At 33.3% G+C, this 26927-nt stretch overlaps 1 protein-coding gene across 2 annotated transcripts in view; it reads left to right on the top strand.

Moving 5' to 3' along the window:
* The window catches only part of LOC134529549 (band 4.1-like protein 5), a 111037-nt gene that overhangs the window by 39752 nt on the left and 44358 nt on the right, over window positions 1-26927 (top strand). For both annotated transcript variants that reach the window (XM_063363759.1, XM_063363760.1), the window contains exons 8-13: window positions 1606-1707; window positions 5586-5723; window positions 7548-7667; window positions 10708-10820; window positions 19302-19427; window positions 20199-20348. In XM_063363759.1, coding sequence (XP_063219829.1) covers window positions 1606-1707; window positions 5586-5723; window positions 7548-7667; window positions 10708-10820; window positions 19302-19427; window positions 20199-20348 — 749 coding nt within the window. The remainder of the gene's footprint in view (window positions 1-1605; window positions 1708-5585; window positions 5724-7547; window positions 7668-10707; window positions 10821-19301; window positions 19428-20198; window positions 20349-26927) is intronic.

The raw sequence follows: 26927 nt of genomic DNA on the forward strand, positions 1-26927 counted from the left end.
GTCATTGTGTGTTACCATCTCTAATGACCCCGCTGTCACAAAACATTAAGCCAAATAAAATTTAACCAAATTTTTAATATTCTTTCATCACTTAACCATTTCTTTAATTCTCTGGTTTTCTAGCAAGTGAAATGTTGGTTGAAAAAATATTACATATAAAATATCAATTATTTATTAACTATCATAAATGTCACTCATAAAAGTCTTTGAAATAATTTACCAATGGCTTATGAGAAACTTTAGAAACTAAAATCTATTGTAAAATAACACCATATTAAAGAAAACAAGGCATCTCAAGATATTTGGTCACTTAAATAAAATAGTGGATGACTTATTTAATGATATATGTTTTTCTATACATTAGGGGTAACAATATAACAAAGCATGGTGGTGTTAATATTTGTGTGTAATTTAGGTACCTTTAGACCTTCACATAAATTGCATGTGGTAGAGATACTTTGAACCTCTTTGATTGGCTTTATAACCAGAAGAAAGTGATCACGTGCATTTTTCCTGCTCCCCTAAAAAATCTAACTGTGCCCATTTAACAGAATGGTGAGAAGGCAGCTCTGCTTGTGAAGCCATAGTGACCACTGTATTATCAATAGATTCAAGCAAATAGACAAAGTAAAGAAGGATTAATGTACACAGCTGGAATCTTTATTTTTTATCGTAGATGACATTATTACAGTCAGATGGAGCTTCCATGTCAGTGTTAGCTAGCGCCGGATGTTCATGGGGTTGATCCCAATATCCCGCACGGCTCAAATGTATGAGTATTGAGTTGGTAGCCAAGTGGTTTGAAGCTCCCATCACCTTAAACTACTGTATAGCAGTGTGGCGTACAACCCTATCAAATCAAATTCTTCGTCAGTTCATTTGTCAGTATCTTCCATTAAGAAATATTTCAGCCATAACCTGCAAATAGCTTTAAAAGTAAAGAACAAATTACTTAATTGTTTTTTTCCAAATTCTGCGCTAATATCCAGTATCCTTTCCTTAACTGTGTTGTCAACTCCGTCTTGTGCCATGGCTGTCAATAGCCATAAAATTTCACTGGCCAAAGACATGTCTCAAAAGTCACTCACTGGAGGGATATGCAACAGAGTTGAACAGCTTGGCCTATGATTTTAGATAGTCACAGCACTTTTCTTCCTATTTAGGATGTAGAGTTTAGATCTTAATAGAGCCAAATATACTCCCATCATAAGATAACAGATATAGAGTTAATAATGAATATAAGATCTTACATAAAATTGGGCTTTTTATGCAATTTCTTGTTACTTTTCTGCATTTTTCTGTGCACAAGTTAGTTTTATTATTAAAATTGTCATGCAGATACTGTGATTTTAAGTTTCCAAAGCATGTATGGTTGAGGAAATCAGATTGTAATAGTAAGATTTTATCTTTTGAATTTACTATATATAAGATTGAGTAAATGAGTACTCACAAACTTGAACTGATACAGTAAATAGTCTGATGCTGTTATAAATTTTGGAATTATTTTATTTCTGTCAGTTCGCTAGTCAGATTGTACCTGTATTAATTTACAATTCATACATGTTAGTTTATCATCATATTTCAACATTTTTGTGTGTGTGACAGGCCCAAGATTGGAAAACTGGACTTCAAGAAGAAGAAGCTAACACTTGTAGTTGTGGAAGACGATGATCAGGGTAAAGAACAAGAGCACACATTTGTTTTCCGGTTAGTATTATTTTTGAAGAAGATATGTACCTCAATTTACAGAAAAATTATATTTTTAACTACAGTAAAGGATGTCTAACTAAGCTGATATTTATGATTTTTCGGTAGGCAATCTGCAATTGCACTCATATATGAGTAGGTCACCTTGTGAATATTTTGACAACAATGTATGGATTCATGAAAGTTTTGGAAGCATAATGTTTTTTGAGTGTTGTGATAAATATTAATATTTTGTTTTCTGACACGTGCAAACTATTAACAAAATCATCTTGAATGACAGTCTAAAGTACACATGGTTCTTAAAAATATTTGGATAATAGACATAAAAATATTGCAGAAAATAAAAAGACATTAGTTTTATATTACAGCTTCATAACTTTTGAAGTTTGATGATAGAAATGTGTTCAACTTAGTACAAACCACTCATACACAGACAGTGCATCTGCCTCACATACCCTCAAATAAGAAAGAATTGCTTAAATATGATTAAAATTGCCACCAACAGAAAGTACTCAATAACTGCCCATACCTTATTTAATTTTCATTTATTTACCCAGTAAACTGTATACTTGGTGGTACTTGAATTTACAGTGTAAGTCAGGCCTGCCGATTTCATAGATTTTATCCGTTTCCAGGATTTCAGGCACTCAAACTAATTTCTGGATTTTACTAAATTATTACTGATATTTGCATGACATTTTGTGTATTTTGAGTTCAGAGATGTGCATATTGAAGCTTATGAAAATATCTACTTCAAATGATGAGATTTTCTTTCTTACACAATTCTTTTTGGACTTTGCCTATAATCATTTGTCAAACAATTATTTACAAATTTTTATTGGAAAAAATTCGGTTAATCAAACCAAACTACTTTCAAATTAATTGTTTACATTTATGAATAGAAAAAGTTAAACTTTCCGTTGCAGTGTTTGGAAATTCAGTATTGCCAAATGCCTTTCCAAAATATTTCTAATGTGGTAAATCAAGAATTGCTGAACATGCACGAAGATGAAATATGTACAGGAATTTGGTTATGTTGCTGTAAAATTTATTTTAATATAGACCCAGTAATCCACTGTATACTTTTGTAAAAAAAACTGACATAATTTTGGTGTTCACGTCACTGAAATTTTGGTTCACGGCCATATGGTTTACCGTGGGCCTTAGCACAAAAAAAAAATTTAGGTTTCTTACAATGGCAATTAAAGTTGCGGTGACCACGTGCAATAATGTATAGAGTATAATAAATAAACTTCACACTATTCACTTTCAAGTTTTATTGTTCCAGCTAAACTTTTCTGATGGTTTGCTATTAAATTTTGGTACAAAGTGTCGGAAGTGTGAGAGAAATGGCAAACCACATTTTCCAACACTCTCAAGTTGGCGAGAACAATGTTGATTTTCCCACACAGTAATCCTATTGTAGAGAGAGCATTCAGCCAATTTAAACTCATCAAAACAGCTCATCGTCATCTTTGGTAAATGCTTTAATGCCAGTATCTTATAGGAAACAAAAGGGTGAATTCAAGCCTACTCTTCAGATAAGGAAGAAAGTAAGAAATATTATAAAGTGATCGAGTTGGTTTGTGAAAGACAGCATTTATTTCAACTAAGTATTATCCCATGATAGTAGTTCACAACTGTCATCATATCCACAAACCATTGATAGGATAGAAATAACTTTATAGATTTTTGTATCGTTTCAAGCGATTGTTTTATAATTCAAATAATAAAAATGTCTTGTGTAGTCTAATTGGGCTATATTTAGTTTACCAGTTTTATAATAACTAAGGTGAGTTCATTTTTGGTAAGCTACCTGATTAGAATTTTGGTGTATGATTATTTTATTTGAGAGTATGTCAGGTTAGGTTTCTAGGATTTTTGACAGGATTTTTACTTTAAGTTTCCAGGATTTCTATACTTTTTTTTAGGTTTAGTCCAGGATTTAAGTTATATAAACCAATGACCGCCCTGGTGTAAGTAGGTAGTTCATTTTCTGTTAACCTGTGCTGTAGACAATATAATTACTGTTGACTATCAATTTGTTTGTGTAAAGGCTAACTGTTTTACTTTATTCCAAATTGTATAAGAGTCATTTGTAAAAAAAAAAAATTGTTATTAAATACAGTTTTCTTGAACCTTTCAGAGCATAAATATAAGGCCAATTATTATTCAGATGATATTTAAGTAAGTAACTGAGATTGATTGGAACGTTATTTTTTTCCATTTTATTGGGAAATTGTTTTACTTTTTAACTATGGATAACTAATCTGAGATGACATTGATAAGGTGTGTTTTAATTTTTTTAAACGTGCCTATCTATAGTTATAAAACTATCTGCTAGGCATGACATATGTACAGTCACACAGAAATATGCAAAACATAATACATTGGATAATAGGCATACAATTGGACAGCACAGAGTAGTTAATACTAGACTAATAAAAATGAAAATAAAGTTAATAAGAAATAAAGATAAATATAAACTTTCCACCAATCTATAGAAGTACCAGGAAATTATTTATTTGATAAAGTTTTTTTTATAAGATTGCTATTATTAGAGTTATTATTTTATATATATATATATATATATATATATATATATATATATATATATATATATATATATATATATATTCTATATTAAATACACCATATACTCAAAAAGATACAATGTGTTTGTCTAATTTATTAAAGTTTGTTACCAATCAATATAAAATGCCATTCTTATTGTTGATTGTACTTAACGGAGACCGTAAGCATTGATTAAACTTCGGTACTCTCAGTCCTGTACAATCAAGAAGATATTTACAGTTAAGTTTGAAAATGTTAACAGCTACTAACAGAATGTTCATCTATTTATACTTTGCATTCGGACAAGAAAGCTTAGCTGTTTGAACTTACCCAACTCATTTATTTGTTGAGTTTATATTTAACAAATTAGATGATAAAGCATCATGTGTGCTGATTGTTAAAAGTTATAATTTTAATATTAGTTGGTATGTATTATTTCACATATCTGCATGCATGTGTATGCTTGTTTATATACTATTTATATATTATATATACACCTGCCCCTCGATGTAACCCTCTTCAATTAGAGCAGTTTTGAAGTAACGATGCCAATAAATTGCGACATGATTTGAAGTAGCATGTTCATAGATTTAAAGTAGTGCTGTTTTCTTTTACATGAATTATAATTTACATGCGCGCAGAATGGCAATGGCACTTTGTGCAGCATTAAATAAACTGCAATGAATTAATAATGTGATGAATCAACAAACAATATTTTGCTCGTTCCTTAATAGCTATTCGCTTCCTTTGTTGTGTATTTATCTTCGATGACTCCTGTGTCTTCAGCCAACGTTTATTTATGCCATCTTGCATGTTAGCAGCAGCTCTGGGGAGTAAAGCTAGAAGGTTTCAGGGCTGGTTTACCTTGCGCCTACTAGGATGCACTAGTGGCAAATCATGGCAGAAAAACATTTGAATTTTTAAAATTTAATTTTAGGTTGTTTTATCAAAAAAATATTATTATTATCATTTGTTTTAATATTCTTTAAATGTATTTATATATATATTTGTACTGTAAATTAATTATAAAGTGATCAGTGTCTTGATTCAAATTTTAGTCAGCAGGCATTTTTTGATTAACATGCATGCTTATGGGAAAAAGTATGTGATTAGCACTGTTTTGAGTAGCACTCTGATATGTATATGCTAATAATATTAATTTAAAAAATTTCAATGCAGCAATGTGGTTGGCTGTAAATTAGATCAGTTTTCCAGTTTCATATATAGATGTTGTTATTGTAATTATTAGACACATTAGATAATATAAATATGTATGCAATCTTTGTAATATAACATTATTTTAGGCTTCACAATGAGAAGGCGTGCAAACATTTATGGAAGTGTGCAGTTGAACATCATGCATTCTTCAGACTTCGAGCACCTGTGAAAGGTCCCTCGGCGAGGCAAAACTTTTTCCGAATGGGTTCTAGGTTTAGATACAGGTAAGTTTACAATAATTTTTTATAGTTAAAAATACATTTATTTGTATGTAATCATTTTTTTACGAGTCTATCCAGAGAATATTTTAGGGTACAGGTAAGCACTTCTGAAACACTCAACTAATCAGAAATTATAATTACGAAAGTTTTTAAAAGCATGCTGATAGACACCTAGGAAGCTCCTTGTTAGCGTGTGGTTTAGTTCTGCTGACTGCCTGTAGCTGCATGCTAGTTCCCTTGTCTCATGCACTGCACTCAGGTTATGCTTATGCTAGTGTTTATTGTTTGTATAACCAAGCAAGGTGGTGCAACATTAAAATATGGGCACAGGACACAGATTTGAATCGTAGTTCATCCATTTTGCTTTGGTTTCACTGAAACCACTCAGGCAAATGCTGGGCTGGTTCCTCACTACAGGCCATTGGCGATTCCTTCTCGGATATCACTGAATCTTGTTTAACGGTTGACCGTTTCTAATGTCATTGTCGTTAACACAAGTAAAACAAAAATTGCTATCAAATATGTTCAGGAGAATTGCTTTATTATAATGCGGTTATAAATACACAATAATGTTGTTTGTTTCAATATAAAGTTTGACAAATTAATAGGAATAAGATTATTTGGGAAATTGGGATAAAAACCAAAATACAAGTTAATACACCAAAAAGCACCAAAATTTAACTAAAATCATGAAACTAATCAGCATTTTCAATTAAAAGTTAAATAATGACAAATACCTAATCTTTTAAATATTAAATTCAATGAAATGATTTGTAATATTTAATTTATTTAACATGAAGATTGTACCATATTTAATGCAAAAAAAATTGGAAAAATTTTACTTAATATTAATTTTGCATTTGGTATTATTTACTAATTTTTACATTACGATATTAGTACATTTTTCAAATTTCAAACACAAAAATTAATAATAGATTTATTTTATTTATTCTGAATAGTTACACATGCTTATTGCAAATAATAATTTTGTAAAAGTGCATCAAGTATCAGCCAAAATTACAATTTTTAGAGAAATTTATATTGTGGAACATTTAAGTGTCATAATTTGTTCAGTAATATGCTATCTTTTTTAATAAACAGGTTTCATAAAAAATTAAAACCAATAACACCAAAATGTCTTGTTTTAAAAACAAAATTAGCCTGAAAATAAAACCATAAAATCTTGTCTCTATTAATTAAGTTTTATTTGTTCTGAGTATTCAGTGACACTACATTGACAAACCTTGAAAAAGCTGTAATTTGAGACTGCCATGAGAGTGGCCACCTGACAGGCTCTAAGCATTGTCAGTTATTGAGAGGTAGTGTAGAGTGTGGTAATGTGCTATTTTGTTTTTAATATCAATGTTTTATAAATCTTATAATTCTGCAGTGGTGGTGGTTGTTTTCATGCAGAAACTTTAGGCATTAAAGTTTCTTGTATAATGCAGTCATACTAACCACAAGTACATACATTTTACAAAAATGATTTTTCTAGGCCAAACTTAATAGAAAAAGAATTAAAATATCAAATAAAAAATACAATTAATGCAAATCATCTGGTGAAAATGCAAAGAATTTTTTATGGTTTTCAAAATACATTATCTGAGAATTTAAGTGAATTGAAAGACTTTTGATTATTCAATAATTCTGGATAGCATATGTGCAACATGCAATGAATCAGTGTTTGTAAATATATATGTTCACACCATTATACTTCATTTTTATTTCTTTGTTTTCACCTAATTTTAATGTAAAGTTAAGTGATATATAATATTATGCACCCTTCCTTGATAAATTGCATTTACCTGTTTCTCTTAATATTTTCAGTGGTAAGACTGAGTTCCAGACAACACAGCAAAATCGTGCTAGACGTACTGTGCAGTTTGAACGTCGTCCTAGTCAGAGATATGCTCGAAGACAGTCTCATGTTCTGCGGGAAAGGCAAAGGTATGGATAGTTACATCTTTAAACTTTGATAATGTATTGCCAGGTAGTATTCAAAAAATCACTAATGGCCAAACGTAACAACAATATAGAATTTTTTATTGTTTATATGTGACCTAAAATTTTCAAGGGGATTGCTGATATTTACCGCCTGTCATAATTCAACATGCCAAAACCCAGCATTATAATTTGCTGTTTACTAATTTCAGATAACTATGCAAGATACAGAACATATATGTATTGATTGGTCGGGGTATTTGCTTAAGTTACGAATGCAGAAACAATGGGTGCCACTGTATTTTGGGAACACTGACCCAGCTGAGACTCTGTCCTCAGGGCGTGGCGTTGCCGGTGTGGAGGCGTGAATTGTATCCCCCTTGCGCAATTATCTCAGTGTGCTAGGACCTGGCACACACTCAGCGTCAGGCATGCTTACACAGTATTATTAAGTGGGCTCTTATAGACGTTCCACACACCAGTCTCACCGTAAGTGGTCAGCATATGGGCAAACACACGTGATTCGGTAATGAGATTTAATACACGCCATCGTGTTACATGCCTCTCATGCCTAATGGCACGAATCAGTTTAGAATATCCAAAGCCACCTGGTGGTTGGATAAAGTTTCTCACAATAATTTTAGAACTCCGGCTAGCGAAATACAATTAAATTAACTAAACAGTCGAGCCCCCAAGGTAAACCCCGGGGATAATTAAAAGCGAATCATGTTATCAAATTATACTCTGGTAATTAAAATTAATTGAAATGAGTTTTCTCCTAAAGGTCATTTAACAATATTTTTCATAATTGAGAGACATTTGATTATTAGAACACCAAGTCTGACCAGCTGAAATATCATGTTGAAGAGCTTCACAGTCACTTTTTTTTTTTTTTTCAATTATTGTTTTATACAATTTTATATCGGCATAAAGTAATATTTTTGAAATTTGGATTTCATTCGTAATATCATTTATAAAACTGTTAAATTGTAGCGGAGATTAATTAACAACCTTGCGGAACACCTGATGTAATTGAATACTTTGATGATAGTGCATTTGCAACTCTGACTGAAAAGTATTAATTTGTGAATTAATTAAAAAAACCTTTCCACTTATTGCTTGTCAAGGCCTAAAATTTATAACTTTTTAATAATAAGATTTAAGGGCAAGTATCAAAGTTTTTTTTTTTACTTGTGTCAAAATAAATAGCATCACTTTGTCTCGATGTTATATTGGTACGTACAAGGCATTCACATGTATAAACAGATTTGTTAAAGCTGATCTTCCAGATTGGAAACTATGTTGTTTTTCAGAAGAAAAAAAATTTTTATACTAAAATTTTTGTGTCCATAAGTAATTTTTTTTCAAAAGCTTTTGAAGCTCCATAACAAAGTTTGCAACTAAATTTTTATTTCTTTATAATTTCCAGGGCAGGTATTGCATTTTTCAACGAAGGAGGAAAATTTGTATTGTTTAGAATAGCATTGAAAATACAAGTCAATAATGTAGTGAAGGTCCCTTTAATATAAAATTAGGAATACCATCAGATCCAGTCACTTCACTTGATTTGTTTTTTCGATTGCCCACATTATTAGACTCTTAGTTATTGTAGGAATCAAGAAATTTAAAGCATTTGCATGGTTTTCTTGATTGTCTTGGTTTTATTTAATTTTACAGAGGTTTTAACAAATGTATTAGCAAAGTGATTATTAAATGCATTAGCTACATCATTAGGATTGTAAATGGGTTTGTCATTCACTAAGAGATTTAAATTTTCCCTGTGATAATTTTTTATGAGTTTTACATATTTCTAGAAACTGTTAGGTTTTTACTTTTGAGTTAATTTACTACATCTGCTTGCCATTTACTTTTATCAGATTTGATTTTATGCCTCACATATTTCTTTTGAATTCAGAAACATGATTAATGATAATTATTTTTATGCTTATTATTGAGTTTATGTAAATGTGCTTTAGTTTTAAATAATTTTATTAACTTTGAGAACCATTTAGGATAATTTTTCTGGAAGTAAACTGATTTATGAATTTTGGTGTCTTATTGGTTAAAATATCTATCATTTAGTTTAAATAATTTGTTACATAATATTTTTAATCAAATTCCTGATTAAACAAATTTTTTTTTGCACCAAAACTGTTATAAACTAAAAGACATATTTAAACCACTCCCAAACAGTTTCCATTGTGCTTGAAAAATGTTTATGATTTTATTTCCAACAAAGCTTGATAATATTGTTTTGATGTTCTCAGTGTGAAGATATAATTAATTGGGATTCTTGGTAGGTTACAAGCTCCTGGTCTCACTTTGATTTGAGACACCTTACTTGAAACATTGTGAATCCTTGACTTGATTTGTTACAGATTATGTATGATTTAACTGTTTTCCATTTCATGTAAGCAATCTATGTTTTTAAGCAACTAATGCTTAGGCATTTGTGTACATCCTATGCTGTATTTGATCCCTTTATTGAATATTTATATTTCAATCACACATGAAAGAATAGCATCTCTGCATAAAAACTCAATAGTTAGGCCTCATCCGTAATACCTATCAAAACATGGTAACATATTTAGGAATATTGTATGGAATTTGTGAAAAACACGTGAAATTAATTTGCCTTACTTAGATTCGAAGAAAGCATTATATACTTCCATGTTATTTTCTCCGAGATAATATGTAGTGACCGTATCCCTTTTCTTGCTCTGTCCACTCTTACTCTCCTTGCTACATAATTTGCCAGCCATCGTGCTAGCACTGTTGATAAGTGATACAATGCTGTACTATTGCACACCCACAAAAACATCTGCATGCATGTGTGCATATGCTTGTGCACACAATCTTGCGTAGTACCTATGAAGAATCATAGCACTTGCATGGCGTACACTTAAGCAAGTGAGAGAATGCATGGCAGGGAAAGGTGTGGTACCATTATTTGTTTGGTATAAAAATTACTGTTACCAATTTTTACTCTCTGATTTTAGTTGTGATTATGGCTAAAGTTTCAACTGAATGTGATTTTTTTATACAGAAATGTCCAGCCATGTGTATGCAGTGATGCTTCTAGTGAGAGGTCAGTGCAACCTGCAAGTGGTCCTGCACCGGATAAATCTGTAGAGCACGAAGATGCAGCCTCCAGCACAGGTTTGTATTTATACACTTTTGCGTTCACCCTAAGTAAGTAACATTGACTGTGCATGGTGCTTACAGGTCACTAAAAAGTAATAAAAGCAGTACTATGGACACAAGTACTTAGAAAATGAGAAAATTCATTCAAACATTACAAATTAAGAAAATTTCTAAGGATATTTTAGTTATTGTTTCTTCCAAGTATCATATTTAGTGCACTATAATGTAGAAATGCAAGGTTGGTTGGTTTTTGTATTTATTATTAATAATATATATATAATTTATTAAAATGAAACTATCTAGATGATTAATGTACCTAACCACTATTAAAATAGATCATGGTTATAGTTGAGATTCCTACTGAGCTTCTGCATGGAGAGTGTTCAAAAGTTCTTTATGAACACTTGAGTACTCAAGATAACGGCTTCACTTATGTAGTTGTATTTTCGAGGCGTCGTGACTTTCGTGCTACTCGCATCCAAGATATCTTCTTGCTTGCCCACCCTTCCTTATCATAAACTAGACTTATTGGTCAGCTCTACATGTTCAGATGTCAACAGAGGTGTAGCAAAATTTTAAAATCTACAGGACAATATCCCACACTTTCAGTATCTTTTCAATGGCTGAGATTCAATTATATTTCATTTAGCCACCTTAAAGTAATATTAAAAATATAATTTTGCCAGATTATAGCCAACAAGAAAGATAGCAAGAAATATATCTGTAAGTAGTGTCGCATAAGCAGTGTGTTAGTCGAAATTGCTTGTAACTTTAAATTTTGTTTAACATTTAACACAATAATTTTGAAAATATTTAAAAAATATATTACTTAACACTAAATTGAAAGTGTGTTGGTAGCAGCAAAAAATGGTAAGTGTGGTACTTGCTGGTGCATTGAGTGGTAACAGTAGCATTATACAGCGGAGAAATGAAGATAAATGTGTAACGAAAGTCCCGTGAGTGCTTTCAAGAATCTGTACCTTGCATTTAATGCCTAAAAATTATCCTGAAGACACTCGTTTTAATCATTTTCACTCTTCTAAAAATACGGTTTAAAAAATGAAATACGGAAACAGATTGACTTATCTGCCCTTAGAGCAGGGCTGCCACCACTTTGAAAACAATATCCTTGATTGAAATGTGAAATATCCTGTAATATCCTTGTTTTGAATATAAAATATCCTGTAAAATCCTGTACATTAAAAAATACAAAAAAATATGCAATTTTTATGAAAATTACTTGATCATAATGTAGGTAACTATACTTCAATCAAAACAATTTAATTTTTAACACTTTATACAAGTATTTACACACACACGTAGCCTACACTTCACCACTGGCGGTATTTAAATATCACTTTTTCAGAAGTTTTGCCCTATTCCTCATTTCTTCTGTTGGCTGGAATTCTGCCATATTCTTCCTAGAAGAGATATGCAACAAAGCATTTAGCATTGGCGATTCAAGACATGACCTGTGCGCTGTCTTGATAAGGTTGAGCTTACTGAATATCCTTTCCACCCCTGCATTGCTGTGTGGAAGAATAAGCATTGCCTTTGCAAGTTTACAAAGCAGTGGAAAACATGTTTTCCCATTAATTTCATACTGTGACACTTTATGCCAGGCCTGCCACCAAATTAGGTTCCTAAATCCTCTTTACAGCATTTAAAAATCCTGTAAAATATATAGCCGTAATTAACATAATTTATTTTTCGCGGTAATTTTAAATATACATTGCATTCCAAAACATAATTTAAAAAAAATCAAATGGATGTAAAAAATTGTTAAGATTTGCCACTTACATTACAAAACTAATAGTTGGTATCACAATAAAATAAAAGTAATTTAAAAATTTCTCTTCAGTATAGGCTTTGGTGCTTTTCTTATTTACAAACTATAAATACATCCATACAACTGAAGTTATTTACAAGTTAAAAAAACAAACGTATTTCACATCATTAACTAGCTACTTTTTCATGTTCTGTGCTCTTCTCCGCATCTCGTCAGTGGGCTTAAAAGCCAGACCTGCAGATGTTCTCATTCTGCAATGCAACAGTGCATTTAACATTGGTGATTCTATTGACGATCTGTGAACAGTTTTAACCATCTTGAGATCGCTGAAAACCCTTTCCACAGCAGATTTTCTCCAGTTGCAGCACCACTCAAAGCCATTATACTTTGTACAGATGAGTTTCAACAATCTCAGATGAAAAGAACCTTGCTAACACTACAACCTGCCTAGTGACTGTAACATCAGTTGATTCATCAATCAGTGTGAAAAATTGTGTTTTCATTGCATAGGTAACAATCTGCAGCTGATGTACCCAAAGATTGAATAATTATCTGGCTAGTTTTAGTGCGCGAACAAGGAATGTTTATTCCGAATTCACTATCTGGAAACATTTTCGGGACAAGTTTCGTGAAATTATCACCGAGTTTCACAGATAAATTGTTTTCACAAACGAAGTTCGCCCATAACAGTTCTGCATCAATTATTTTGTTTGGTTTGGTTACAAAACTCGTCAAAGAACAACTCTGATCAGCAGCTCGTTGGTTTTTCGCATGAACTTGCGTCTTCAAGCCGCCCTTTGTCACGTTCAGTTCCGAGTTGCAAGTCGAACAAACGGCGGAAAATTCCGTTTTGCCACGCCTCAACCATTTCAATTCTTGCTCTCATTCTTTACGATAACGCTGTTTATAAAGTGACCTGTCCGGCGAAGCCTTTCGTTTTTTCTCCATCACAATCAGCTAAGACCAAAACTACTACTTAAATCACGTAAGAAGTTTGTAAACAAATGCCGCAACTAAAACATTGTAATGGCAAAAAATACCAATGTTTACTGACGCCATGACACTTCTCAGCGTTTAACTCAACAAACAAAAAACATTTCCTCCGAAACCATAGATATTGTACTTCATAAAACGATATGTGGGAGTAAATGTTTTTGGTTTGTGGTTAAACGATTGGAAGTTCCATGGCGCTACACGTAATGTGAGTGTTTGCTTTACTGTTGGATGCTTGTATGGTTTGACAACTTCAAATAGGTAGTTGAATGTAAATATTTACACGAACGAAATTGAAATATGAAAATATCGGCGAAGCGTCTTAAATATCCGTGAATGTCGCTGTTTATCCGTTAGTCCGTTTTAAGCTTCAAATATCCGTGAAAACGGATAAAATCCGTAAAAACGGCAGGCCTGCCTTAGAGTATTCTTAAATGCTTTTTGTAAACAGACACCACTCAGATATCCCAAGCTGTTTTCAAATTGTGTGAGTTCTTCTAAAGCTCTGCACATTAGATGTATGCCCGGGTAGGCGAGGCCCTTAAATATCACAGATCCTAAAATTTATTATTCTTACATATTTATGTTTTATCACAAAGAACAGTATACATCATAAATAAATAATACTTAAGATATGTTACAGTAAGTTTGAAAACAGTGAGTGTCTGTACTCAATTGGTTATCGAGACTGTTTGCTCATGGGTGTGTTAGGACCATTTTTTCTATTAGAATCAAAGTTGAAGACAAAGATCTCCGTCTTCGCGGAAGACGAAGATCTCTTGGATATTTAGCTACACTAAAAATATTCCATAGACACAACTTTGAGTGCTGGAGCGTTTCATCAGCACATCCTGCATATCATACACTGAAAGAAGAACAATTATGGGAAATATTTGGCAAGCTAACCAACTGCTACTTCTTGTAAATAAAAAAGCATTAGGTGAAAAACAAATATTACTTTAGTAATAGTAGGATTAACATTTGAAGGGTTAACTGAATACATTACAATTACAGTAAAACCTTTTTGTTGCGACCCCATTTATTGCGACCACCTCTCTATTACAACCCGATTTCGAGGAACCGTGAAAAAATTGCCGAAAATCCGAATAAAATCGGACAGAAAATAAGTTTCTTGTGGTGAGTAGCGTGTTACTGCGTTTCTCTTGCCAAGTGCTTCCTGTCGACCGCTGTCAGCGCTTAACAACCCCCATTCCACGTCCCTTTGCCGGCAGGGTGCAGATAAAGGTTTTTGTGGCAACGTGTTTACGTTTAGCTTTTTGCGAGTGTCTAGTGTGGTACGCAGTTAAGGCAAAGAAAGCTACCTGCTGGATTTCTCTTGATTTGTATTACTATCGGTTGACAATACACAGCGACCGACTGGATGCACGCCCGCCTCAACTTGTTTTAACTGCCGCAGCGATGTTTATTTTGACAGCTCAAGCAATTATCTTTTCCCGTGGGTTGATAGAAAAAGGTCGCTTCACCCAGCATAAAAAAAAAGCCTACGCCACTTATTCCCCGCGCAGAAAACACACTGGCTGCCGTCTGTCTACCCCGCATTTATCTTTCTTCTAACATTCCACGTCTCACCTCTCGCGCGAGCAATAACTAGGGCCACGATTATATGGTGAATCGCGAAATCGCGAAATTTTCCGCAAATTTATATGGAAAATGCGAATAAAGCGATTTTTAAGAAAAACCGCTAAATAACACCGAAATTACACAATACAAGTATCTTATATTTTAATGTGAAAAGCTTGATAGTCAAGACTTGCCCGGGTCCTGGTTGATAAGCTGGAAAAATTTCTTGCCTTGCATTTCTACATGCTTCTTCTAATCAGCTTTAGGGCGCCGTCTGGTCAGCGTGTGTGTTAGTGAAGCGGGATGATAAGAGCGACGCTCAATGGTAGTTCTAGCACGGTAAAACCTCTAAGTGCAAGGCTCTGAACTGGCGCGCAGTCATCTAGTTCTCGTCTGATAACTGTGAAATTTGAGCGGTGACCGTAACATTATATGGCGGAAAAATGAAGATAAAGGGGTAATGCATTTCCCTCTGATACTTTCACGAAATTTTTAACGGGTTTTTTACACCTAAAACTTCGAAAACATGCCTTTTAGCCATTTTATATCAAAATGAACCAGTTGGGCATTAACAAATTCTTAAATGCTTTTCGTAAACAGACTCCAGTCGGATATCTAGTGTAGTTTGGAAATCGCATAGGTTTTTCGTGGCTGTGCGCATCACACGACTGTAGTTGCCATGCGTCACGCGCCGAGAATGTTGTCCGGCAGGAAGGGCGAGTATAGTTCATTTGCGGCAAAAATGAATACTTTTACATCCCTGCTAAATTTTTCCATTAAAGAAATTTTGAAGTTTCAGTGATTTTCCAGCAGAAATAATGTTGTGTAACTAACAAACAAATTGTATCAAAACAATTAACGGTAAATGGCTGTCGCGGGGGCCCTTAAAAATTTTTCATTTTACCAGAAATGGACTATACAAACCTTGCTTTCGTTGCACGCAGTTTGGAGAAGGGGAGGAAGGATGTTGACAGTTTCACATGCCAAAGGATGTTTTGGGAGGAGGGGGAGAGAGACAGGATGGTTTGTATTTCTGGGAGGGATGAACCTTGAAGTCTGGACAAGGGAAGGAGAGGTAAGCCGTATGACGTCATGCATCCGCCGCCTGTGCTGCCGCCAGTGTCTAGACGATATTCCCGCGCTCCCACTTACGTTTCAAAAGCTACTGCTGCCGTATTTTTAAAGGAAATGTCCCATTATTTTTTTGTTATTCTTACATGAACATTGGAAGTATTAAAGCCGACACAAAAATATGCTGTGTGTTAAAATGAACAGATTTTAATGATCTTTTCGTTTTTTTTTGTTTTTTTTTTTTGTTTTTTTCTTCTGATTTTCACATTTTGGTCAAAATGTCCAATTTTTTGACGGTTCCCGAGAATGTATTCGTAAAATCACTGCTTCGTTAAATCCGGGGTTCGTGACATCGGGGTTATAGTGTATTTAACTACGGCAAGCAGAAAACGTACATGTAAACTAACCAGTAAAAATAAACTGTCTATTGACATATTTTCTTTAGAGGTGGCCTGTAGGGCGACGGACTTGTCATGAAGGTTGAAGTGGGTTTAAAGCAAAGCCGTCTAGCATTGTGAGTGACAGCATCCTGCCATTGTACGGCTGGTTTCTTTGCGATTAGCGGTTTGGGAAGGGGGGGGGGGGGGGGTGAAATGAAATGAAAATTTCGGAAAACATCTATTACGACCCCCCCCCCCCCCCCTATTACGACCCCCCCTCTATTACGATCCCCCCTCTATTACGACCCTATTCCTGGGAACCGTGAGGGGTCGTTTCTGATAGGTTTGACTGTATTGAATTTTTTCGAAAGTCTTGAAAATGAGCTGTTTTTATTTTTTATTTTCAGTGTATGTGTATACAGTTCCAAATAAATATTAAGTCTTGAAGTTTGGTACATTCAACAATGTTGGTGTATCTGATTTTTTATGTGTGTATGTGTGTGTATATATATATATATATCTTAAATGAACTAATTTAATTTGTGTGTACAGTACTTAAATATCATGCTATTGGATGTCCAAAATATTTATAGTACCAGGATTGTCCTTAGATAATAGCTTTGTTCCCCGAGGAGTGTGCGAAGCTTTGAAAATTCAAGTTAAATCAAAGATTGATTTTCTTTGCTTTCTTGTTCGAGAAAATTAAAAAACTTAAAAGATACTGACAATTTTTTCCTTAAAGCAGAATATGTTAAAAGCTGCACCCATCAAGCTGTTAAAAAATGGATTATGACTATCAGCATGGTTTTTAGGTAGATAATACACAGGTGAACCGCATGCATGCTCGATCCTAGAGTAATTCCTACCAATTATGTTAATGCGGCAGCTCAAGCAATTATCTTCTTCCTCCTATATGACATAAAAAAGAGTCAGTGATTTACGAGGCTATAAAAAAATGTGATTGAGTCTTTCGGTACTTGCCAGTAATGTGTAAACATCTAACCTCAGTAATGAGCAACTATGCTATTAAGCCAATATGCAATTTGGAGAGAGAATATGTATTATAATCATTGTAATGCTAGTTTTCATAGGTATTTTAAAACTTGAGATTACTTCTTACTATGACTGTTTAGTTTACCAAATATTTTCCAGGGTAGTTTCACTAATATAAAGTTTCATTTGGCACACCTGTATGTTTGCTATGTACCCTAATATATGAAAGTGAAGATATACAGGCGTATGTTGCTACACATGGGTCTGCCATCTGTGTGACACATTTCCGTTCATCGACTTCTGTTCCATTTTCACGAAATTACTCCTACCAATGCAGTATACCGAGAGCTAAGATTTATACACATCAAAAAAAAGTCTATGCCTTTCACACAAGCACACTGGCAATTGAAGGAAAAATAAGTGCTCAGCATTTACTACACTATGTTCAAGATAGGTGAAACATTTTGGGCAGTTGCTTCAGCGAACATTTAGTTCGGCAGTTTGAATTTATATAAAATTAAACTAAATATGGATATACAATTAGTTAGTCTGGTGACAATATTGAGCTGTCACATTATGGGCAGCCTCATTATTCTGGGAGTCCACTTTACTTGGACTTTTCTATTTTAACTGGGCTTCATTCCAAGTTTTCAGATAAGCTGGAACACACTTCATTGCCAGCACTTATCTTCCTTTTGTGTCAGCTGTCAAAGCTAGCATCACATGTGCTTGCATCATCACTCATCAGTAAGAGCCACCCACCAGGTGTCTTATATGCCCTTTCTTTGGGAAATATGAAATATTTTTTTATCATTGAATGGGTTCACTCTTCTGATGCACGTTATGGACAGCCTCGTTGTTATGGGAGTCCACTTTACTCTAACTTTTCAATTTTAACTGGTTTCATTTTATTTGGTATTTAATCATTTAGCGTTTTTCTAGAAATGTAATCTGCAATATCTATAAAATATACATTGTATAAAAAGATATTATGCAACTAAAAAGTTCAGATTTTTTTGTCTTCTATGAAGTAACACCAGAAAATTGTAATTATTTATGCTGAAAGGGGTTGCTAAACAGAATGCTTCTTTAAACATTTTTCTGAAGCAAGTTAAAGTTAATGCCTGCGTATGAACTACAATAAATTTTTATATTTTATTTATTTACCAAATACATGTTGGTTTACTAGGGTATGGTAATTTATGTTCTAAAAGTCTACTGGCTCTTAAAGTAGAGATTAGAAGTCTTTTTGATTATTGGTCTGTGTATTAACCCAAAATATAAACATGTGTGGGAATTGACAAATAAGTAAACCATAAAAAGATGCATCAAACATTGTAAGAATAATATGAAACATTTATATATTTGGATACAATGTTTATAGTACTGTATTATTTAGTCACTGTTTTTATTTAGTAAATTATTTATTTATTGACACATGCATAAACTATTTGCGAAACATATGCGTAAACATGATTTGCTTGGCGTAAAAATTCAATAAAAAAATAAGGTATTTCTTTTGAATCTCTTACACGTATACAAGCAACTGTTACATGTTTATTCCAAAAAAATTGTAGCAGTGTTTTACTTCTTTTTTTATTACCTTTATAATTTTGTTAATGTAAAAGACTCTTGTCTAGTCAGGATAGAAACTTAATTATTTCAGAATGTTTTGTCTTTATGCTTCAGCTGCATCAGATAAGGATTGCAAACCATCATCTCCAAGTCTATATTCCAGTGAAATTCCTTCATCATGCAGTCCTACTCTAAAGAAGAATATGTCTTCAACCAGTTCTGGGGCTTCGCCAACGCCAGGTGCAAATAAGTGCATATATGTATATTTATATTTTATTGTTTTTTATGTTACTTTCATTGTGTACTAGTATTCATAACTACTAACTAGATTATTATAGTAAATTCCTGGTTAATTTTATTAGTTCTTACTAGAAAGCCATTGTAATTTTGATTTTGGGGTTTAGTAATTTTCTCACGCATCCGAAGCATCTCTAGCTTGTGTATAGACGTAAATTGGTAGTCCAAAATTCTAGGTAGTGGTCTAGTGTATGAACCACCAGGCTAAGGTGTTCTGGGAAATTTATGTTGTGATATCTTGAAACAAAGAAACGGACAGTGTTTTCCCCAGAGGCTTTTTGCTGCAACAAACAGCAGTAGTTGACATTCCAGACTCTTAGGGTAGCACATTTAACATATAAAGGTGCTGTTGTCGCATCCATACATTAATCAAGTACAAATATTTCCATTATATAAGCAACATTGATGCAAATCTACAAAAAGCTTTTGTATAAGTACACCCAGCTTCCTAAAGTAAACTAGAAAATTCAGACATAATGAATTCCTGAGAAAGTAATGACAAAAATAAATAGATGCAGTGAACAGTCATATGTCCCTTGTAGCTACATCAGTTTCACAAATGTTAAACTGAAAACAAAATTTGCTTTGTGAACAGGTAAATTTTTGATTGAAAGTAATGTAAAATTGAATATGAATATATACTACAGTAATAATTGGTTATAAAACTGTTAATCTTGTATCATATAATACTAATCAGTAATGTTTGAATTGCAGATTCAAAAGCAGCATTGGCTTGTTCATCTGAAAACCACTTTGATTCACTGCTCAAAAGCCTCGTAAAAGATACTTTAGGTAGCAGCAACACTGATTGTTCAAAGAATGATGCATCTTCATCATCTTCACCATCAGCCAGTAAAACAGAAGGTATGGTACTCGTGAGAAATAGTTTTCAATAGTGTACTTTAAGCATGTGCGAAGCTTCGATAGTACAAACAAATTCGAAGTTTTTTTAATATTCGATAACACTTCGAAACGATATGAACTATTCACATTAAACGAAGCTTCGTATCATTCAAGTCTTTACGTCACAAGTACAATTTATTTTCTGTTAACTTTGGAAGATCGACCTCTCGCACAAGTGTGACTTCATAATCGATTAATCTAAAGAGTTACATAACCTATTGCAGCTTATTAATTTCGTCTAACGAAATTATAAATGTATAAAGGTGCAGAGGGATCATCACAATCTAGAGAAATACCGTCAAAAGGAAAAAACGTAGTGCAATATGGAATTTTTTTCACAGATGTTGGCGATTGTTCTGCACAATTCAATAAATGCAAACAATTATTCAAATGCCCGCTTGGTAGGTTATGTTACAATGATAATTGTATTGTTTTGATAAATTTGTAGGTCGTACACAGCGATATAAAATATTATATGCGTGGTAATAACTGTTCTCCGATTGTAATGCAATATCCAGCTGTAAAAAAGACAAAGTAAAACGCAATTATGTCACGTTGCGACCACTCTTGAAATGTATTTTTTTCGTTCGTTTTCTTATGCCTTCAAACTAATAACGTTTCATGTTGACTACTTTTAGACAAGATTTTTGTTGTAACGTTCATAATAACGGTTTTTCGTGGACGTTTGAAGCCATGATGAAGTAATTTGCTATAAAAGAGTGTTAATGTTGGTGTAATAGATTGATATTGTTTAGATAGCGAATTTGGAAATTTTACTATCTTTCTACAATACCAATTTCCCCCCAAAACACGTATCGCAATTATCGCTAGTTTTTCATTTTTTTTTGTGTAGTATTTTTATGTGGATGAAAAAATAGCAAATATTATTAGACTTTAGTGATCTGTGAAATTACTAATTATTCTAATTTTGTTGTTTTTCTAATACGGTTAGAGCTAATCCAAAAAATTAAAAAATACAGAAAATGGTATTTTTGAGTAGACTACTATTTGTCCTAAAACCACAAATAAGTATTTTTAATGTTGCTAACCTAATCTAACAATCAATGGATGCCAACTGACAGTATTTTAATTTGTAGCTAAGCTTACCTAACCAATGGTTCAAGCATTTAAATAATAGGGCCTATTTTATATGTAGTTAACACCCTAACCACCCATTCCAATGATTTAGAATAACTTAAATGTAGCTAAGCTAGCCTAACCTAGCCTAACCTAACCTAATCAACTGTTAAAACTGCAAACGATTAACAACTTGAAATACTGCAATGCAGTTGACCAGAGTCATCAACTAAAATGAGAGAAACTCAAAAATAAAATTTCTATAATGTTGTTTTTCAGAAGAATAACTATTTTAGAGTATTGCACTATTTTTAATTGCTATCTGAGGGCAGTTTCTTTATTACAGATGATTTCCATTTAAAACATGAGAACAGTTGAATGCCCTGTGTTTAAATATTTAAAATATCACTTTCTATTTTAAAAACACATCTAGTACATTTTATATATTATACTGATTGTACAAAATAAATCATTTTCTCAAGAAAATGAGTAAGACATACGAAAAAAATATTTCTTGGAGGGACTACAACGACACTCCAGAACCATTTGGGGGCCAAACACACTGTGTTTTACAAGGAACTATTGAATGATAAAGAAAAAATTCAGAAACTTCTGCAAAGAAAAAACCACAATTTCTACAGTCTACTTTATCGAATATGTTCAGAAGTACGCAGAAGATGTCACCAACCGATCCTAAAGCACAAAGTATTACAAAACAAAATGCCAAAATGTTGGCAACAGAACTTTTGCCTTATGCGTTTGTAGAAGGGCGTGGGTTTCAAGATTTAATGGGACACAAACATGTTGCACCTACATATACAGTACCATGCAAAACTACTTTCTCTGAACATTACATCGCAGCACTTTATGAGAAAAAAAACCTCAAGGAAATGCTTGTACAAGATTTACATCTGATAGCTGGACTTCATGTTTATCGGACAGTTACATCAGACTTACCTGCAATTATCTCCGACCCGACTTTACTTCTGTGTCATTTACAATGAGCAACACTGTTGTAAATGAATCCCATACAAGTGTTCATGTGGCTGCTACCCTACAAAATGTTCTCATTGAATGGGGAATCGACCTAGCAGTGTCGCCTATACCATTATTCTGTATCACTGGCAATGCTCATAATTCCAGACAGGCTTCTGCATAATTATTTAGAGATGGTTCAAGATCATGTTTTGCTCATACCCTTCAAATTTCTATTGAAAGCAGCAAGAATGATTGCCCAGGTACAACCACACTTCTTAGAAAGGCCAGGAGTATAGTTGGTCATTACCGAAGAAGCACTCATGCTAGGAAAAGACTACACACACTCCAGGAGCAGTTGAACATGCCTAAACTAGAGGTAATTCAGCATGTTGATACACATTGGTGCTCAGAGTACCAAATGTTCAAGAGACTGCTGGAAATGAAACCTGCTCTTGTTCCAGACCACGTGAACTCTGGTGATACAGACATGCTGATCGCAGTGGAATGGAAACTTGCTGAGAACTTTGTTCAAGTTTTACAACCACTTGCAGAGGCGACAGAATAAATGAGTGGTAACACTTACCCAACATTGTCTATGATCATTCCAGTACTTCACTGTCTTCTTTGTAACCTCGAATCGCACATCGCTGCCAAAAAAGAAGGAGTGACACTTGCAAGAGCATTGCATAAAAATGTAAGTAGAGGTTTCCAAACTACATGCAAGAGCCCCTACAGCGTGCTGCAATGTTGGTAGATCCCAGATTTAAAGGTGTTCTTCTATCAACAATGGAATCACAAGCCAATTTTTTGTCGGAAATTAAAAGTATAAAAACGGATTCCATTCATGCAGTTAAAGAAGTTAAATCTAAAATTTCTAACTCTGCACCGTCGTCTTCTTTATGGGCTATCTTGGACAGTATTCCAACGCAAGACAATAAAGATTATGATGAAGGAGAAGAAGAGGTACGACGGTACTTAAAAGAACCCCGCATCAGCAGACATATGAATCCATTGTAATGGTGGAAAAATGAAGGCACAAAGTACCGATATTTATCCTAAGTAGCGCTAAAGTATCTGGAGGTTCCTGCCACTCAAGTAAATTCAGAGTGTCTCTTTTCAGCAGCTGGGAATGTTGTTTCAGCACGAACAGAAAACTTGCTTCCTCAGCATGTAGAGCAATTGGTGTTTTTGCATGCCAACTTAAAATAAAAGCTAAACTGCTGAGATGCTATAACTAGAACCTAGTGTTTAAATGTTTTATATACTAAAAGATTTAAATGGGGTTTTGTGTGTATATTTTTAAATAGTTTTTGTTTTTTGTTCTTGCCCCAAATGGACATGGGAGTTCAACAATTTTTCCCGGTTTAGTAAAAAGTTCATTATACTTAACTAATGGACATTTTTTGAAGGCTCAAAAGAACAGTACTTCAATTTGTTGTGTTTATAAAACTATAATTAAATTTTACATATAAGAATTTTTTTCAAAATAGTTGGTTTCATGTTTTTAAATAAAACAGATTAAAACTACAGTTTTTTTTTATGTGGGACACTTTATTAATGGGTTTGTGAAGTAGAGATAAAAATTCAACTATTCACATTCGATTCGACTTCGCACAAATAGTTAATATTCGCTTCGCAATTCGATTCGCGACAAAAATTTAACATTCGCACATGCCTAGTACTTCTGAGCTTCTGTATATTTATTAAATCAGTAATTTATTTTTAAGAAAGGCTGTTTTTAATATATTTTTAATTATTCAAATGAAACCTTAGTTAGGAATTAAAATTTTATATATTTAAGATAATGTATGATTATAATTGTAGAAGTCAGAGAGTTTCTTGCGATTATTGCTTATAAATTTTGAAATTAATTACATGTCAGTAATGCAGATTTTAATTTTTATGTTCATTTGTGTTTTCAAAATTATTATATATGTTCACCTGCACATTAAATTTAATTTTTATGACTATTTTTTTATTTACTGGTATTGAGTGATAACCAGAATGTCAACAATTTTTTTTATGTACCAGCTTCCTGTTGCACTAACACAGGAAGAGTATTTTAACTCTTTCTTAATACTCTTATAAAATATAAGCCACAATTTAGTCATGATTTTTTTTAAGCTAGTAGAATCTTTGAGTATAGAATAGAAATGGAAATAAAAAATTAAACCAAAGTAGTCATGATCATCCACAGCTATTTCCAGCCTCTGGCTGGGCAAGCTTATTAAACTGCTGCCATCTTCGTCTATTTTCTCCACACTCTCCCCTGGTTAACACCAGTTCGGTTCCCGTTCTAGCCCGTACTTTAGTGTATTTTACATAATTACAATACCAAGAAAATGTACATCCCGCTATTTATGTCTTAAAACATTAGAAATTGACACCATTTTGGAATAAAGGGCAAGCAGTACAGTACGCTATAATTTTGTTAACACAGAACAAACTTTGAGGAGAAAATTATTTAATGTCTCCCATGTATTTATTTCTACAGATTAAATTTATAGTATTGACATTTGGCATGAACGTAGCAAAACCAAAAGTGATACAATTGTACAGTAATATTCATATATTTGATTATTGTTTCAAAATAGACAGCTTTATGTTTGTTTTTAAAACACTATTATGTATCTTGCTTCTAGTTAATGCAGTTTTTTAAATATGTGATGTGACTTTTGAAATTGCTTAAGGCTAAGATCCTGAGTTTATCGCGAGCGGGCAAAGACACGCGTAGTTACCTAAGTCCTCAACAGAGCGCACTAGCAGTACGGGTGAACGATGTAGAGACGCGCGGAAAAGGAAGGGGGGTGGGAAAGAGGACGCTGTTCTCAGAATTCTTATCGCCCAGCGGGGAGTCATGTTTACGACCGGTCAGGGAGAGGGGGGTGGAGGAAGGGTGTACTCTGCCTCGGCTAGTATTAGATTTCCAATCCCTTTGCCTCTCTGTCCATGTCCCTCACACCCACCCAAGAATACTGAATCCTCAACAAAGCGCAAGAGAATAAATATTACTATTTTTGGTACATTTCAGTTAGAAACCCGTACGTAACCGAGTGCAACCCAAGGTAATTATAATAAATATTAATTTGGTGCACTACACATATACGATATACAAATTGTATGTTTTACTGTGTTGATTATGTGGCCAAAACTATCAGATTTGATCTCTTTTGCAAGAACGCTCGTTCACAGCTAACCACTACATTCAAATAAGTTGACCAGTAATGTAGTTTTCCTGCCCCCGTAAAAAAAAATATTTAACTGTGTGTGTGTACAACAAAGGTTTTGCGCTTCTACAAATTTTATTTCTTTACCCATTTTGTCACAGGTGTGTGTGTATATGTATTACACAAACAGTTAAACGTTGACCACCTAATAGCATGACGTTATGTTGCAAAGCGGTATTATTTGCTATATTTTATATCTGATTAGGACTGTATTTTTCTGTGCAACTATATATACAGGCGAACTTTTTATACTATCGGAGAATTTTTTGTAGCTGAATATCTGTCTTCAAAATATTGCAGGTTATTGCAATAATTTTAGTGTTTTAAATGTATTATGTTTTTAAGTATGTATACATGAGGCTAGAGCTAGAAAAATGTTTGGTTTGCTTTTTTAGCTGACCTGCAGCTTGTGGCTTTTGATTACACTTCCTTTTTTATATGTGATGTTTAAAAACGATATTAGTAAATGTCCTGGCATTCGTACTTCTTGTAAAAAACATAATCATATTTTCGAAAATTAAGCTATAATTTAGTAATTTATTATTGCAATATAAATACTTGTGTATGTCAGTCGCGTCTGGTGAAATGAGGAGCTCCTTCACGCTATCCCTACTGGTGACGTCAAGCATCACTGGTAGTTCGTCTTTTATGTATGAACTGGAAGTCAAAGATGCTCGAAATAAACATCAGTTGTAACTAATAATAATAATAATTTAATTCTGAAAGGACCACATACTCGAAGAATCGCCTTCTCTACGCAATCAAACGTGTTGGAAGTAAAATATCTAAGGAGTAGGCTACACGTCATAGGTTGTATAAGGGAGCTAACCAAAGGATATTTTATCGTGAATACAGATAAAGTGATATTTTAAGAGTAGTAATTACCCCCTCCCCCAACACCACCCACAAACTGATGGATTTATTGACACATCTGTACATAAAAAAACACTGTTCCAGAATCTGCACCTGAATCGTCTTAGTGGGGAAAAGGTGTACATAAATTACTATCACTCAGGTTATACAGAAGGTAATCAACCAGAGTAAGTGATTAGGAGCAAGGAATACTAATGCAATAAATATGCCATTGATATAATTTAATGATAATTTTTACTCACGTTTTAGAAGTTGATATTGCTGAATAGCAAATTTAAATTTTAAAATATTGTAACAATGAAAAATTGCGAACCAATAAATATTTTTTGCTTAGTGTATCATTTGATTATGTCTTAAGACAAATGGAAACTAGATATTATGAGTA

The sequence above is a fragment of the Bacillus rossius genome, chromosome 2 (assembly GCF_032445375.1).
Source record: "Bacillus rossius redtenbacheri isolate Brsri chromosome 2, Brsri_v3, whole genome shotgun sequence".
NCBI classification, from domain to species: Eukaryota; Metazoa; Arthropoda; class Insecta; order Phasmatodea; family Bacillidae; genus Bacillus; species Bacillus rossius.